Source organism: Argiope bruennichi, chromosome 4 (assembly GCF_947563725.1).
Source record: "Argiope bruennichi chromosome 4, qqArgBrue1.1, whole genome shotgun sequence".
Taxonomy (NCBI): domain Eukaryota; kingdom Metazoa; phylum Arthropoda; class Arachnida; order Araneae; family Araneidae; genus Argiope; species Argiope bruennichi.
The window spans coordinates 104,987,562-105,004,019 of NC_079154.1; the positions used below are offsets into that span (position 1 = coordinate 104,987,562).

The following is a 16,458-nucleotide window of genomic DNA, read 5'->3' on the forward strand; positions in this document are numbered from 1 at the left end:
CAATAACGTTTCTCTTAGAACCAAACAAGTAAAAAGAATTGCATGGAAAAGAAGATAAGCAAACGCGGTGGCATTTAATCCCATTTGTACAGAAATCTATACAATTCAATGAAAATAAATTGTTGCAACATTTGTTAGTCAAAGTGACCTTGGAACCTTTAGATAATAATTGATGTAAGAGACTGACTTCTCTCCAATTTATGGAAACAGGTACTTTTTGGAAGACTATCAACAGAAACTGAAGTGTGGTGAAAAGCTTATAAGCCAGATAACAGCTACGAAACATGGGCATTTGCTTTTGTCTAGTGGTCTTGTTACTCGGCTGCGAACCACCCAGGTTTCTATCTTCGCTCATAACAATTCGCTACAAGAGCATGTTTGACGATGGAAACTATAGCTTTTTTGTTCCAATTCATGATCCTCTGTCATGCCAAATTGTAGCGTGTTTTAGTATATCGAATAAATGGCGGTCTTCTACGGTGCAATTTTTTACGGAAGTTCAAAACTATTCTTTGAGGCATCTTTTAATTAATATGAAATGATTATTGTTGTGAAAATTTTTTTTTGTAGTCAACTTAAATACTGATTTCAGGAGAAATATAGATTGTGCTTAATCTGCATTTTCCTTAGAACTAGTATTTAAAATGATAGTAAAAGAAATATTTCATAATAAAAATTTCGTATTAATTTAAAGATGCCTTATATATCTCTCTCTTTATATCCCAAATAAAAGTTTGGCTCTCTCTATATAAATTTTCTTACGTAAAAACTATTATATATAAATATACTATATTTTTTAATAACTTATACATTTTAAAATTTGTTTTCTAAATAATTCAATAATTATTTGTAATTAGACCAATTAGCTTACAAATTTCATCTTAGCTACCTTTTTAACCAAAAAATGTCAAGGCATTACTTTTTTCCTCACCAATACTTGTTATACAGCGCTAAACGCAATATACAGTACACTCCCGATTATCAGCGGAATCGGGTGGCGCGGCCGCCGCGGATAACAAAAATCGCGGATAATCCGAAAAAAGCTAAAAACGGGTATAGCAAAAGAGAAAACAGTCATTCCAACTTTGAAAATTCGTTTTATGTACAATAAAACGTAAAATAAACAGCAGAAAATGTTTCACTAACGCTTAATATTTTAGTATATCACTCAAAACTAACCTAAAATGCATTTTGTTAATGGAAACAGAAAAGTGCTTTGTATTTACGAGAGGCGGCAAGGATACACAGAAAAATTAATACATATGTACTGTTTTAATACTGTAATGTATTATGTAATTACAAAAGCATAACTGTAAAACTGCACCTTTTTGAAAAAAATCAGTCAAAAAAAAAAAAAAAAAAACTTTGTGCGGCAGGCGCGGATAATCCGCACCGCGGATAACCCGCCCGCGGATAATCGGGAGTCTACTATATTTTATTCAAGACTTTAATGTTTTGTTTTCACGAACTGATATGGTAAGCCTTTATTTTATGGAATACAAAAATATTGCACTTTTTCTCTCAATTCCATTTGGTTAAAATTTATTCATTCGTTTCCACATGTATGAATTAGCTGTTGCCTTGTTAAAAGAGAGAAAAAAAATCAATAGTCCGAATATGCAATGCCAAGAATTTTGTATTATTTTGAACAATTATTTTCTATTAATATTTTGTTATCTTTATATCATTTACAACATATTGATCATACCAGGTGATTAAAAGTAAACATTTGAAAATTCAAATTCATGGAATAATGTAGGTAGAGGGGTAAAAATTGACACACATGCTTGAAATTACATGAGGTTTTATTGACCCCCCCCCAAAAAAAAAGTGTGCAAAAAATGAGAGATGAAATCGACGAAGCCCATTTCCCACTCCGAGTGTCTATTAACTCTCACAACTGCAGAATTTGGGGAACTGAAAATCCAAGAACTGTCGTGGAAATTCCATCGCACGGGGAGAAAGTTACTATGTTGTGTGGATTTACCACATCTATCATGATCGGACCCTTTTTTTTTTTCGAGGAAAAGCCTCGTTCTGCTTGCGAGTTACGCCGCTATGTTATGGAATCACACCATCCCTATCTTGGAAAGTACGATTTTTATGCAGGATGAATCTTCACCCCATATTGCTGCACATGTGATAGACCTCTTGTGCCCATCGGTTGGTGAAGATCGTGTGCTAAGCTACCCTTTCTGTCATGCTTGGCCTCCCAGGTTGCTAGACCTCAATCTTTGTGATTATTAGTTGTAGGGTAACAGAACTCGTAAGTCTACAGCAATCATCCGACTTCATGAGGGATGCTTAAAGACAACATCCGACGACAATTTCTCACCACACCTACAGATACGCTACACAATGCTGCTAATAACATTGTCCCTCGACTACAAGTGGGGCCGCGGTGGCCTGGTGGTAAGATCTCGGCTTCGGTACCGGAGGGTTTCAGGTTCGAGACCCGATTCCACCGAAGAACCGTCGTGTAAGGGGGTCTGTTGCACGTTAAATTCGTCCTGCCCAAACGTCCTCCCGCTGGTGTGGTGTGGAGAGGGGGGCGGGGGTGCGAGCTCAGGTGTCGTCCTCGTCATCTGACCGCGGTTCAAAATTACCATATCCATCCCAAAATAGCCCTAGTGTTGCTTCAAACGGGACGTTAATATAACTAAACTAAACTAAACGACTACAAGTATTGTTGGTGAATGTCGGCCGACATGTTGAGCATTTGTTATAAATAATACAGTCTTTTTGCTAAAAATCAATTGTTATTCTAATTATTGCTTTTGTTATCATATCGCCATCTTTTTGTACTTTATTTTGGTTTCAATAAAACCCTATGTCATTTCAAGCATGTGCGTTCATTTTTATCTCCTGACGTACACTATTCTGTAAATTATTGAATTTTCAAATGTTAACGGATTTCCGAATCACTCGGTACATTAAAATGAAGCCGTTTAGGTTAAGAAAAAATAAATTAAACGGGTATTATCACCTCTTGACTGTGTATTTTCACTTCTGGATTGTGAACGCTCTTGTGGTGTGTAACGAGAAATGGGTGCATCTGCTTGACTCCTGGATGGTACATAACAGTCTTCGGCGTCTTTTTCCGGCACTGGTTCTGAATTGTACTTCCTTAAAGAGTTTCGTCTCCTGGAAGCAGCATTCTCTTCGTAATTGAAACTTTTGTGGATGGCTCCCTTAGAAGACCACTGAGCCTTTTTATCGTGTGAAGCTTCTTTGTTTATAGATGGTGGCGTATCCGCTGAAAAAAAAACATTAGATAAAATATATATTAGATGAAATATTTAACTATAAATACCCAAACATAATCATTTGAAATATTTTGGGCTTAAAATGAATGTGGAAAAATTTAAGGAAATGGAATTTAAATATTAAGGGCGATTTAACTTTATCTTTTATGACGTAAAATTAGGATAAAATAAGATAATCGAAATAAGATTTAGGATTACAAACTCCTGTTTTCAGTCTTAAGTTCTTCAAAGTAATGAGCTTTAAAAGTAATTAAAACGCTCGTTTAATGAGCATTGAGATCATGCACTAAGCTGCTGCAGCGGCATTAGATGGAAAACATAATCCTATGTCTCTTATAATTAATATTATTATTTGTTCATTAATTTTATTCATTTATTATTTTCTTTTCAATGATGCAAAATATCTTTATACATCATTCTCAGAATTGTGGTATTTTTTGGATATCAAATTCTGAAAATTAATTAGCAAACGACTATCACTTCGAAAATAAAAACTGGATATACAAAAATCTTCATTTTAACATTCTTCGGTGTTGTTATTGAAAACAATTTTCATATTAGTTAGTTATCAACGAATTTTTTTCGATTCGGAAATAGAAATGCAGTTGTTTGAATCAAAACACAACACAAAGTGGTGAATTACAATGATAGTTAGTATTTTTAAAATTTAATTTATATTTTGAACATTATTATTCATAATATTTAAATAGAGTTTTATTGATGCTTATAATATTTTTTAACTTATAACAGTAATTAAATAGATCGTTCTTTTCACAAAGGTCATAGGAAAATAAAAATAAAATAATTCTCTACCAGAAGCTAATTTATCAGTTGACGCAGAATAAAACATTATATTGCCATATTAGGCTACAGAGAAATGCATTTAGTTTTTATGGCTTTTTAGGAATATAAGCTGTTTACTAACTAGTAATAGGTATTTGTTATTATAAATGCTCTTTATTATTTTCTTTAAATGCTTTAGAAATCTAAATTATTTAAGAGGGATTGTATATTTTATCAAAATGATTCTATTAAGACAGATGATTACATTGAAAAGTCAATTTTATTTTTGCCAAAATGTCAAATATTTTATTTAATAATCTTAATATCTGAACAGTCTGTTTCGTAAAACCTTTTGAATTATGATTTTAATTTCATTCTTTGTGAAGCTGCATTGAATTTATATTCGCATAATATAGATTTTAATTCTATTTTCTCAAATTCTAAATTTTGGTAATACTTTCTTGCAAAAAAACTGTAAAACTTTAAATAATAATAAAATGCGTAACTGCAGTTTCCGAACTAGAAAATAATCTGTTTACTTAGAAATATTCTATAGTTATTTTTGTACCTCACAGTGTCCCAAAAAAAGTTAAAAATTGTTATTTATTAGTTGAACCCCACTGTTTTGAAAAGGGATAGAAATTATAATTTAGCTAAAGAACTGGGTAATATATTGCTTCTTTCTGGAAAACATGTAAGTGTTTTATGTCGAAATTTAAAAAAAACTATTTTAAACGTTTTTCAACTAATTCATCCTGAATGTAGTCGCATACCTTAAATATTATACGATAGACAAACTAATCAATTCCATAATGAAAACTAATCAGGAAAAATTCAACAACTAATAATCGATATTTATCTTCCATTCGAATTGTTTATTTTTAGCTGCAGAAAGATTAGCTTGCAGTTTTAAAACCAGAGATATTTTGATTCTTCGATGAATGCAGTTTTTATGTTTCAACATTTGTGAGCAAAGGGCTATTCTTCGGATTCTATTTTAAAGCAAAGGAGAGATAATGAACCTCACTTTTCACAATAACAAGCAACATTTCCTTTACTCACAATTTTTTCATGCCATAAGAAATGTTGCTTAAGATGGCAAAAATTTCCATCTGACCCGGCAAAATAGCAATAAAAAAGATTAACCAAATTTCGAGAAATAAAATCATATTTAAAAATGATTGATAAAATCATACTTAAAAGAATATTTATTAGTTCACTTCTAGTGGGAGCACTTTCTATATTAATATGAAAAGTCGCGTGTATATTCCAAATACATTATAAAATATGAATTATTAAGAGGTTAATTATTAAAATTAAACTGTAATTGAGGAAGGATTAATAAATATAATTATTTCAAATAAATTTTATTTAACTGCGCACTTTTTATTTGACGATCAAGCTCTGAAATAGATCCCCCCCCCAATTGTTTATGACTGCAATATGAAATTGAATGTCAGTCGTATGTTCGGAATTAAAAATTATCACAGTTTTGAACATAAGTCAGAATGATGGCATATAATGGATATTCCTATAATTTTCCTACATATTGTTCAAATTCGGAGGGCTATAGCTGTTATTTGTGGCGACGTGCTAAGAAGAAATGAAAAAATTTAATCATAAAACACAAAAAAGCAATTAAAAGGGATCAAAAAATTAAATAAATGATGTGAAAAATATTAAATTAAATTGCTAATAATCTAATTGAAATATTTAATTTGTAATATAAAACTATAGTAGCAATACTGAAATAGAAAAAATGAAATTTAGATAAGAAAAACTAGAAATATGTTTCATATTCACTTCGTTGTATAATTGCATTCTAAAGCAAATAGGCTTAGAATGTTCCAAACTTATAAATGCCTGAAAAATCTCACAGCTGAATGCTCTAGCGATTTTTAGTGTACTTCTCATATTGACTTTTTCGAATGATGACACATCATTTAATCCTTCAAAACCTAATTCTACTTTTCTTATCAACATTTTTAGAGACGTATTCTTTCCTAAAAATGGTTCCTAGCAATCTTAAATATTTCTTTTAACCATTGTGGAATAAATAATGCAACTACATTGTTTTATAACAACGAAGAAATAGAATAAAAACTTACTTCAACGGTAGCGAGCATCTCTGAAATACAAATAATAAATAAACATACTTATATTAAAGCCCCGAATTCCAATCTTTGACTAACAATTTGTTGAAAGTAAGAATAGCCAAAGACATGATTTCGTTGAGCCCTCTGGTGAAAAGATATAAAATGAAATTCTTCTTTAATATATATTTCACATAGATGCGCCGGCGGTAAGTTTAAGTCAAGAGATAAACAATTTTATGGAAGAGTAGCGTAGAGCGTTCCAGCAAATTGCCGACTACCATCAGCCCTTCGCCTACAAACTAATCGACCATTTCCAGATAAATTCGAGGAGCTTGGATCGTGTGCTGAAGGTATACGCAATCTAAATGCAAACAAAACGGAATATGTACAACTTAATCGATGCCTGGAAGCATTAGAGGAAAATTATGCGGATATGGAACATATGGATATTATCGTAGCAATTCGCATTATCTTGAAATGCCAATATTGCATATATATAACTTATTAAATAAATAAATAAATATATTATTAAATATTTTTATTATATTGTTCAAAATTTTAATGTGGACTATTTAGTCTTGGATTCTTTCTTTCAGGACTCTTAAGGCAAGAGGTATTTTGTTGGACAAAATTTTTTAATTATCTGATGGTTAAAGGTGCAAGATATGTAATCATTAAATTCTAACTTAGGGTCAAAAAGAAATCAATTAAGGCGAATTGCGTTTTTCTATTCATTTGTAACTTATTGAATTTTTTAAATAACTGTCTATTTTGAAATATGTATATAATTCTTAAATATAGTTTTTAAAAATATTATTCGGAATTTTAATATGAACTATTTTGTCCTGAACTATTTAGTCTTGGGTTATGTTTTTAGGACTCTTAATACTTGATGTACTTTGTCGGGGTACCATCTCTTCATTATCTGAGGGTTAAAGGTGGAAACTGATAAATCAATAAATTCTGATTTATGGATAAAAAGAAATCAATTAATGCGAATGTCTTCTCTCCGCTTCCGATTTATTGAATTTTAAAGTGGCTGCAGCTTTGAAATTTCTCTGTATTTGAACTGAATTTAGTTTCGAACATTTGTGCAACAAAATGCTTTTGAATCTTAATGAGTTCTTTTTATTGCCTTATGACGTAGAAGAACAGGTATTTCGTTAATCAGATACATTTTATCATCCATATTTTTCTATCCACTTAAGTTGTCATATACTATATGTTTGAATTAATTATGAACTGCTGGCAAGCTTAATTTGATCTCTAAATGTTTCAGAGAAAAAATATTGCTACTTAGAGAATTGGATGCTGTTCAGGAGCACAGATTGTGAGCTTCAATCAAGAATTAGACTGCTCATAATAGTTAGAAGTGGAATTTACTAATTATTCTGTGATGGAAGAATTTTCTGAACAGAGATAATAAAATTAAGAATAAACATATCCTTTTACTTTTATTTTCACCTAAATCTTAGTGCAATGTTTATTAAAATCATAACTATCTATCTAAAAAATTTGGCATCGCTTCCTGCTTTAGTTTTTGGGCTGTAGTCCAAATGGAGATTCAGAAATTTTAATGGATCTCTGAATTTATTTATAGTTAATGACTTGATTTTGGTACTCAAAATATAAAGATTTTCTTGTAAAAATAATATGAAATAAAATAAGCATTAAAAAAAAAGAGAAGTAGTACAAGGTGTTATGAATTAATATCATATTCGTAAGAATGCATAATTCAATTAACGTAGCTCAAAAAGTAAAATTATTTTATTGAAAATTAAAATTTAGAAGTTTGCATGCATTAGCATAATAAAGAACAACTATTTGGGATAATATCAGTTGATGTTGTAGTGAAAGCTTATAAGTCAGTTTACAGCTACGCTATACGAGCAATTGCTTTTGTATTGTGGTCATGTTACTGGGCTGCAAACCACAAGGTCCTAGGTTCTATTCTCGCTCATCACAATTCGCCACAATATATATAATATTTTAATACACTATATTTTTTAAAGTTCTTTTCTTGTACATAATCGGATCGAACATTTTATGAAAAATTAATTTAAAATAAGGTCCATCTGAAATTTATCTGATTGACATATCATATGTCGGATTTATATTTTTCCATTCAATTTTCCTTCAAACGGATTATAAAAATTATAAAAAATAAAAATTCATTTATGTAAGTATAATTATTGTACATAATGTAAAAATATTTTTATTTTCATTGTACATAATGTAAAAAATATTTATATTGTCTATTGCACATAATATAAACAAAGATGCAACTTGAACTTACGCTTTGTTTTGACTCTTAATTTTTTTTTTATGGTCGTAAGTTTATGACAAAGATCAACATACTTTTTTTTCTTAAACAACATTTATTTAGAATTATAATAATTTAAATACTCAAGTTACAATCTGTAACATGAATTACGAAAAATAGTGGAGTGCAATTAAATTATGAATAATAATAAATAAATGATAATATATACTTATATTAATAAATAAAACTGTTAATTTTTTCAAATGTAAATAAATAAAATTAAATTTATTACGCATATGTTTAAATGTTAAATTGAGTTGGTTTTCGTACTATTGAATGCGAGTCAGTGATTTTTTTTCACGATTTCTGGAATAAATTGTTGTCATCAATAGAAAGAATTTAGATCTAAAGTTCGAATAGCGAGATATGCAAACAATTTTCATCAAAAATTGTTAGGATCTTTTTATATCCATAAAATTTATATTTTATTTAGTTTATACGTATATATGATTTACCCACATATATATTAATATGTTCGCTGCCATGATTCATGCTTGTGATTTGGATCCCTATCTAATAAAATGCTCACTTTTTCTGCTATTTCTTAATTGTAACAGAGAAATGAATATCTAATTAGACAGTAGTTGTGAATCACAGGCGATTCACACGGTGAACAACGGTTAAAACATGGAGATATAAACTAAACATTGTGTATTCTACTGGCATCTTCAAATTCGGCACAGAATAAGAACTTTCGCTGTCAATCGAATATGGGCAATAGCAAATACCTAGGCTGTCAATGTGCTTGTAGTGAAAGCTTATAAGCCAGTTAAAAGCTACGCTACACGAGCAATTGCTTTTATATTGTGATCATGTTACGGGGCTGCGAGTCCCAAGGTCCCAAGTTCTATCCTCGGTCATATCAATCGGCTACATTGGTGACCCGGACGATGCTAAACTGACACTACATGCTAAAAGAGCAATACGTAACTCTGGAGACGCTTCTAATCGATTCCTGTCTCGAAAAATGTGCAAAAGTAGTAACATTCACCAAATGATATATTTTGCTGATAATTCATATACTTATGGATCTAATAAATTCGACTGTAAATAAAAGATATTAAATTATACCTGGTGTCGGGGTATCATAAAATTCCTCCAACTCTTTCTTTTCCTCCGATGACTGACTTTCAGCAGCTAAGCGTTCCATTTCCGAGTTCCTGTCATCACTGAAAATCAACGAATCATCATTTGAGTTTTGGGTGTCCTGTTGTTCATTGGGAAACTCTGGAGCAATGTTAGCCCCTTGTTCACTGTTAAAGAAGTGACCTTTCGTCTCTGCATCGCACAAGACGCAGTTCGTGAAAGGTATGTCACTCTCGCACACTGCACACTTGAACATGACACCAGTACATTCCAGAAAGGGTGTTGAATCCTCAGCATTCCACACCAAGCTGGGTTGGCGTTCTTTAGCACGATTCCTCCTCTCAGCAACGTTCTTGGCAAGTGCGGACCTCTTCGGCCTGCCGGATTCGCTAAGAGTAGGATTTGTTGACTGGGGTACTGGCAGAATCACCTGGTTGACCACCATGAGCTCTGGTTCTGCCCCGTGCGACTGTCTCATGCGATTCCTGGTCGGAGAGACGAAATTCAAAGCCCTGCTCTGAGGTGTAACGTCTTCGGATTTCTTCAGATAAAGCCGGGGGTCCGAATCGCATCTTTGAAAAGTGATTCCTCTCCGGTTTGGAGAGTTCAGTCTTTCATTTCTGAGTTTTTCCATTTGGATCCGCTTGTGCCGCAGGTATTCGCCGGGAGATGTGCGTCGTATGGGTCGAGATTTGGACGGTGGGTAACAATCCTCGGAGAGGGCTCTTGTCAGACAGCGGGGTCTTCTAAAATTATAGTAAATGAAGTCATAATATGTATATGACGTGTTAAACAATACAAAATAGTTTGTTATTATTTTTATATTATTATACTATTAGCATAAGATATTTCACACCATCTTGACTATGTTGTTCAATGTTCTGAATGCCAACATCTTAAAGATTTGTAAAACTAGGTAATTTGTGCAAAAAGTTTTTTTAAAATGATAATATTTATGAACCTATTATCATGCAAATTGTGCAACACATGTACGACAGTTATTGAGTCAATATTATATGTAAATTATGTGATATGTTTAAATCGTTGAAACTTCGCTAGACCGTTGTTCCAAAAGCTATAAAATGTGGTACTTATTTGTCTAAGAAAGGTGCTTTCAAATTTTAATTAAAATATACAAAATTTTAGCACATTCCTTTAACAAAATCTCACTTATTTTTAACTGAAATTCCAATTAAATTTTTAAAAAATGTGTACATATTGTTACAAATCTGTAATTTTGTTACCCGGCATGAATAGTGTCATCGTGAGAAAGACCGTTGTAAGATCTGTGCTGAGCGGCTGCCGCGTCAATGACCTGAGAGCTTGGCGACGAATTTGGCGACTAAATGGATCATACTGGAAAGTTCGAGAAGTTTCACGATCCATCCGGTAGGAACCAAGATACACTCAGATACGCCCTGATTGGTCTGGAAAATTCTAGCCCCGCCTCCCGGAACTATAAAAGACGGGCACTCAGAAGATGCGAGGAAGTTGTGTGTATCGTCAGAAGTCGTGTGTGTGAGGAGTCGGAATCACCGACAAGTAAAAGATTTTAGAGGATTAGACAGCAGGCAAGCTGCTGAACTATAGCGATTAAATGCGTTACGTTATTGTGATTGATCGACGGTATTTTGTTGTAGAAAAATTTTTGTAACAATATCTACCTTTCAGAGAATATACGTGTTAAATTTAGTAGCTCTGAATTAAACAGTTGGTCCTGTAGAGCGTCAACATACATGCAACACACACACACACACACACACACACACACACACACACACACACACACACACACACACACACACACACACACACACACACACACACACACACACACACACACACACACACTACATCTATTTTCGTACGACTTCAAAATTCAAAAAGTGACACCTGCTTTATATCCAAACCTTTTTTCCCACCAAGCTTATTAAATTTCTAAATATTATTTATAGCATATTTTGCAATAATGCTTTTCATTGCTGTAGTTACTGCACTTATACGACAATATTAAAAACATTTTAAACATTAAAATATCTACTTAGTTAAGAGTAAATCTTACAAAATGATATAAATACAGATGATTCAAGATTAAAAATTATGTTACGGTATTTAAGATTAGAAGTTCGAATATCTTTTAAATTCTTTTCCTCTGATTGGTAACAATACAAATTTGGAATTGAATAAAATGTAACAAAATTAAAGCGATTACATTTTCATATAATTCATCTCAATTTAATTAAGAATCTACCGGATTCTAGATTTGCTGCTTGGAAAATTGCATCAGAGCGTTTGCTAAGACAAGGCGTAACTAAATGATATTTTCTTGTAACTTTTACTATATGATTTAATGGACAATTGAACTGATTTCATTGTCAACTCTTCATATATGTCGATTATTTTTAGAATTTTTCAACTCTTCATATATGTCGATTATTTTTAGAATTTTTCAACTCTTCATATACGTCGATTATTTTTAGAATTTTTCAACTCTTCATATATGTCGATTATTTTTAGAATTTTTCAACTCTTCATATATGGCGATTATTTTTAGAATTTTTCAACTCTTCATATATGGCGATTATTTTTAGAATTTTTCAACTCTTCATATACGTCGATTATTTTTAGAATTTTTCAACTCTTCATATACGTCGATTATTTTTAGAATTTTTCAACTCTTCATATATGTCGATTATTTTTAGAATTTTTCAACTCTTCATATACGTCGATTATTTTTAGAATTTTTCAACTCTTCATATACGTCGATTATTTTTAGAATTTTTCAACTCTTCATATATGTCGATTATTTTTAGAATTTTTCAACTCTTCATATATGTCGATTATTTTTAGAATTTTTCAACTCTTCATATACGTCGATTATTTTTAGAATTTTTCAACTCTTCATATACGTCGATTATTTTTAGAATTTTTCAACTCTTCATATATGTCGATTATTTTTAGAATTTTTCAACTCTTCATATACGTCGATTATTTTTAGAATTTTTCAACTCTTCATATACGTCGATTATTTTTTGAATTTTATACCTTTAAAGGAAAAACAATTATAATTGTATCTGGATTGGAAATGCAGAGATTTTAGAAACGGTCGTTTGCACATTTCTGTAAATAGCCATAAACATCATTTGAAGTTTTGTTAATGAATGTTTATCGGTAGTTTTAAGCGGTTTTAGACTTCATTCTTAATATATGATTACTTATATAACCACCTGTAATATATTACATCAGAGCATCCTCTAGAATTGTTTGAATCACGCAAAACTGCCATTAAACTGCCAGCGATGAAAGATTTGTCATACGAATACTTTACGAAAACTTTCTTAGATAAAAATTCTTTACCATTCGGATGAATTCATATAATATTATATTCATGTGGGAAGGCTTTCATTAAGGATTTTATTCTAGACTTTCAAATAAGATTTAAAGTTCCAGAAAAATAATAAGTATCGGGAGCATATTAAACCAAAACAATAATCTCGCCCTGAAATCAGTTATGTCAGATTTAAAGTTCTCAGCTACAACATGAGTTTTTTGGATGCATTCTTGGTTTAGTTTGGTTTGGTTTAGTTATATTAACGTCCTGTTGTAAAGCAACACTATGGCTATTTTGGGACGGACCTCGTCATTTTGAACCGCGGTCAGATGACGAGGACGACACCTGAGCTGGCACCCCCCTCTCCACACCAGCGGGAGGACATTTGGGATGACGGATTTAACGTGCAACAGACCCCTTACACGACGGTTCTTCGGCGGAATCGGGTCCCGAACCTGAAACCCTACGGCTCACAAGCCGAGACCTTACCACCAGGCCACCGCGGCCTATGGATGCATTCTTGGATAATCGAATTATAATCTATTGCACATACTCGAATAATTTTAAAGATACATTGCAATGTAAAATTTCCAGTCAAGTGATAATTATCCAAACGATCGAATTAAAATCGACGTTACTACTCGAATGACGAAGTAAAAGCTGCAATGCAAAAATGGTTATCGGACATTAAACGGGATTTCTTTGTGGAAGACATTGAAAATCTTGCACCAAGCTTCGACAAATACTTAAGTAATGGAGGAAATTACATTGAAAAGTACATTTTGAATGGAATTTTAAGATACAAATGAAGTTATTGCAAAATTCCTATCCATTTTTGTTTTCTTAAGCAATGAGACTAACTTTTTGGCTGACCCTTGTAGATTCCTTCTGTAGACGTTATGAAAACTTCTTCACTTTCTCCTTCTGAAAAGGCCTTATTTTGTAAAACATTAATGTGATTTTATATTGAAAGTTGGAGATAATAATATTCTAAACTAAAGCATTGCAGATTTCTATAAGCAAAAACATGCTTTTAATATGTTCTTATATTTATGTACCACCACTGGTATACATCTTTTTCTTATCAACAGATGTATGAATTCATCGGGGATTTATGTAGGCATGAGCCTGTTCATAACCATGCTGCGATTTGAAAATATCTAATCAACCAAATTCGAAGCGCGATTGAGGATGGCAAGTTTCAAGGAAATCGGTCAATTTCACTTATCTTGAAAGGAATTTCAAAAATGTTTGACTTTATGTTTTTGTATATTTATGCATGGTAAAATTCAAAATAAAGGAAGGCAGATTTTCACATTAATCCAAGTATTGTCTTGTCCAGCATTTCATACGCTAGTGGCTTCTAACGATAGCATGTGTTTTTCGCAAGCATATTGAAAATATCAATATATTCTTCACGAAACAACATATTAGATCACCAATTTTATTAATATACAGCAATCATTTTACATATTAATATTTATTTTTTCTCCTAAGGAAAAGACAAATGCAATGAAATCATCAGTTAATAATGAAATAAGCATTCACAAGCGTTATATTTCACAGTCATCACTTCCTTGGAGAAATGGATGCTTTTGAATGTCAAGCAGTTTTCTTCGGAAACCATTTCATGTGCCAAATAATGCAAATTTGTGATAAATCGAAATAGTGAATTATTTTAATGACTATCAACGTGTTGGAATTCAAGTATTACTTCTTAGAGCATTGTAGGATTAAAATGAATGACCACAAGAAAGCTAAATATCAATTAAATGAAATTCCGAATAAAAAGAAAAAGGATTAAAAAAGTTTTAAATCTTAAGGATAAATAGAAGAACATTCACTACAATGATTATATTTCTTTTGCTATCTAGTTTTAATTCAGCACAATGATGTTATCATTCTGTTTTGAATCAATATGAAGGAAATGTTTCGACAGGTTTCATCATTTTTGAACTCTATTCATATAAAGAGGACAACATCTGAAAATGGTTCTTCCTCTCCAAATTTCAACAAAATACTAAAAACAAGGAAGCTTGATCCCTTCCTATTTAGCAAGTCCTCTTAAACTTGTTTTGGTGTGGCAGATTTAGCCATAATTCCCATCTTGCGGATGCAACCATTTGTTACTTTGCCTGGGTGCCTGAGGTGGTGTAGACTTTTTTCTAAAATATCGTTTAATTTTCAGATATTAAAGGTAGCAAAAGAAGGGATGATAATATACACGCATTGGGAATAGGGCCATTTATCGAATTCCGATGGAAAACATGTGTCCAAATAGGACTTTAGGCAAGTCAGGTCACAGGCCATGGAAACGAAACTTTATACAGTGGTTCTTCTGTAAAATCCAGTTTCGAATTTAGAAATCTTTAGTTCCGGAGCTAACACCTTAGCATCTAGTCACTATGGTCCATGAGCAATCCCTTAACTATGCGATTACAATACAAACAAATATTTAAATTAGTATTACTTAATTAACTCAAGCTTTTATTATGCATCTAAAACCAAATTTCTAAAATATTGATGAATTAATATTTTTATTTTTAATTAATTTCTTCAGTTTATGTCAATCGTCGCTTTTTACTTTATATAATTATTTCCATTGTATTTTACATAGAAAAAATTAAATAAGAATTGATTACCATAGTATAATTCAATCATAGTCATAATCAGTATGAATTAAAAATTGAAAGTCAATAGGAATATGCAATGCAATTAGCAGTTATCATAAATATCAAAATGACTATTTAGTTAATGTGCACAAATTATATTAAAAGAAATCAATCTAATTAAAAATATATAGTTTTTAAAGATTATTTCATTTTTTGGTCACATACTTTCTAACTAGGTTAAATATACTTTATTATGATATAGCATTCTTTTCTGTAGTAATATGAAAGATAAATATTTCAAATATAACTGATCAGTATTCCAAAGGATATAAGAAATGTTTCATAATATCATTAAATTGCGTGTACCACACAGTATTGCTAGGATACATATTCAAGGTAAAGCAATTACAAAAATCAGAATTTTCCAAACAAATGAACCTTTTATTACCTGGTTTCATTCCCGTCAGGTGAGGAAGAAGACCTCTCGCCGTCTGTGCTGTCCCGGCATTCGCAGGAATCGCTGCTCTCGGACAAACGGCAATAATTGCACGTCTCGGAATCAGCGTTGCAGCCTAGAAAAATAAAGATGGGAAGATACAGAGATATGATGTGAAAGATTAATGACGTGGTTTCGGATATTTATTGATAAATATTTCATTCGTCTTTATGTAACTGTATGAATTAAAACATATGGGTGGAACCCTTCAACCTAGGTAATTGCATTTTTAAAGATTTATTTAACTTGATTTGTTTCATTTTGTAAACATGGAATTTTGAAATTGGTTCTTTTTCACTAATTTTCACTCTCCGATTTACTAGATATATTCTATTTTAATATTTTCAGTGCTCAATCATTACCAGCTAATGAATGAATTTAACTAAATTTTAGTTCCATATCGTGGCGACACCTGTTAGGGAACATTGGAATTTTTCTCGAAGAATCCGATTATTTATAATATTG

General features: G+C 31.6%; 1 protein-coding gene across 1 annotated transcript in view; it reads right to left on the minus strand.

Annotated features, from left to right (window-relative positions):
* LOC129966398 (uncharacterized) overlaps nt 1–16,458 on the minus strand; it is a 385,065-nt gene that overhangs the window by 33,599 nt on the left and 335,008 nt on the right. Inside the window, exons 11-13 of the mRNA XM_056080822.1 lie at nt 15,946–16,069; nt 9,540–10,300; nt 2,987–3,256 (exon numbers count right to left, since the gene is read on the minus strand). Coding sequence (XP_055936797.1) covers nt 2,987–3,256; nt 9,540–10,300; nt 15,946–16,069 — 1,155 coding nt within the window. The remainder of the gene's footprint in view (nt 1–2,986; nt 3,257–9,539; nt 10,301–15,945; nt 16,070–16,458) is intronic.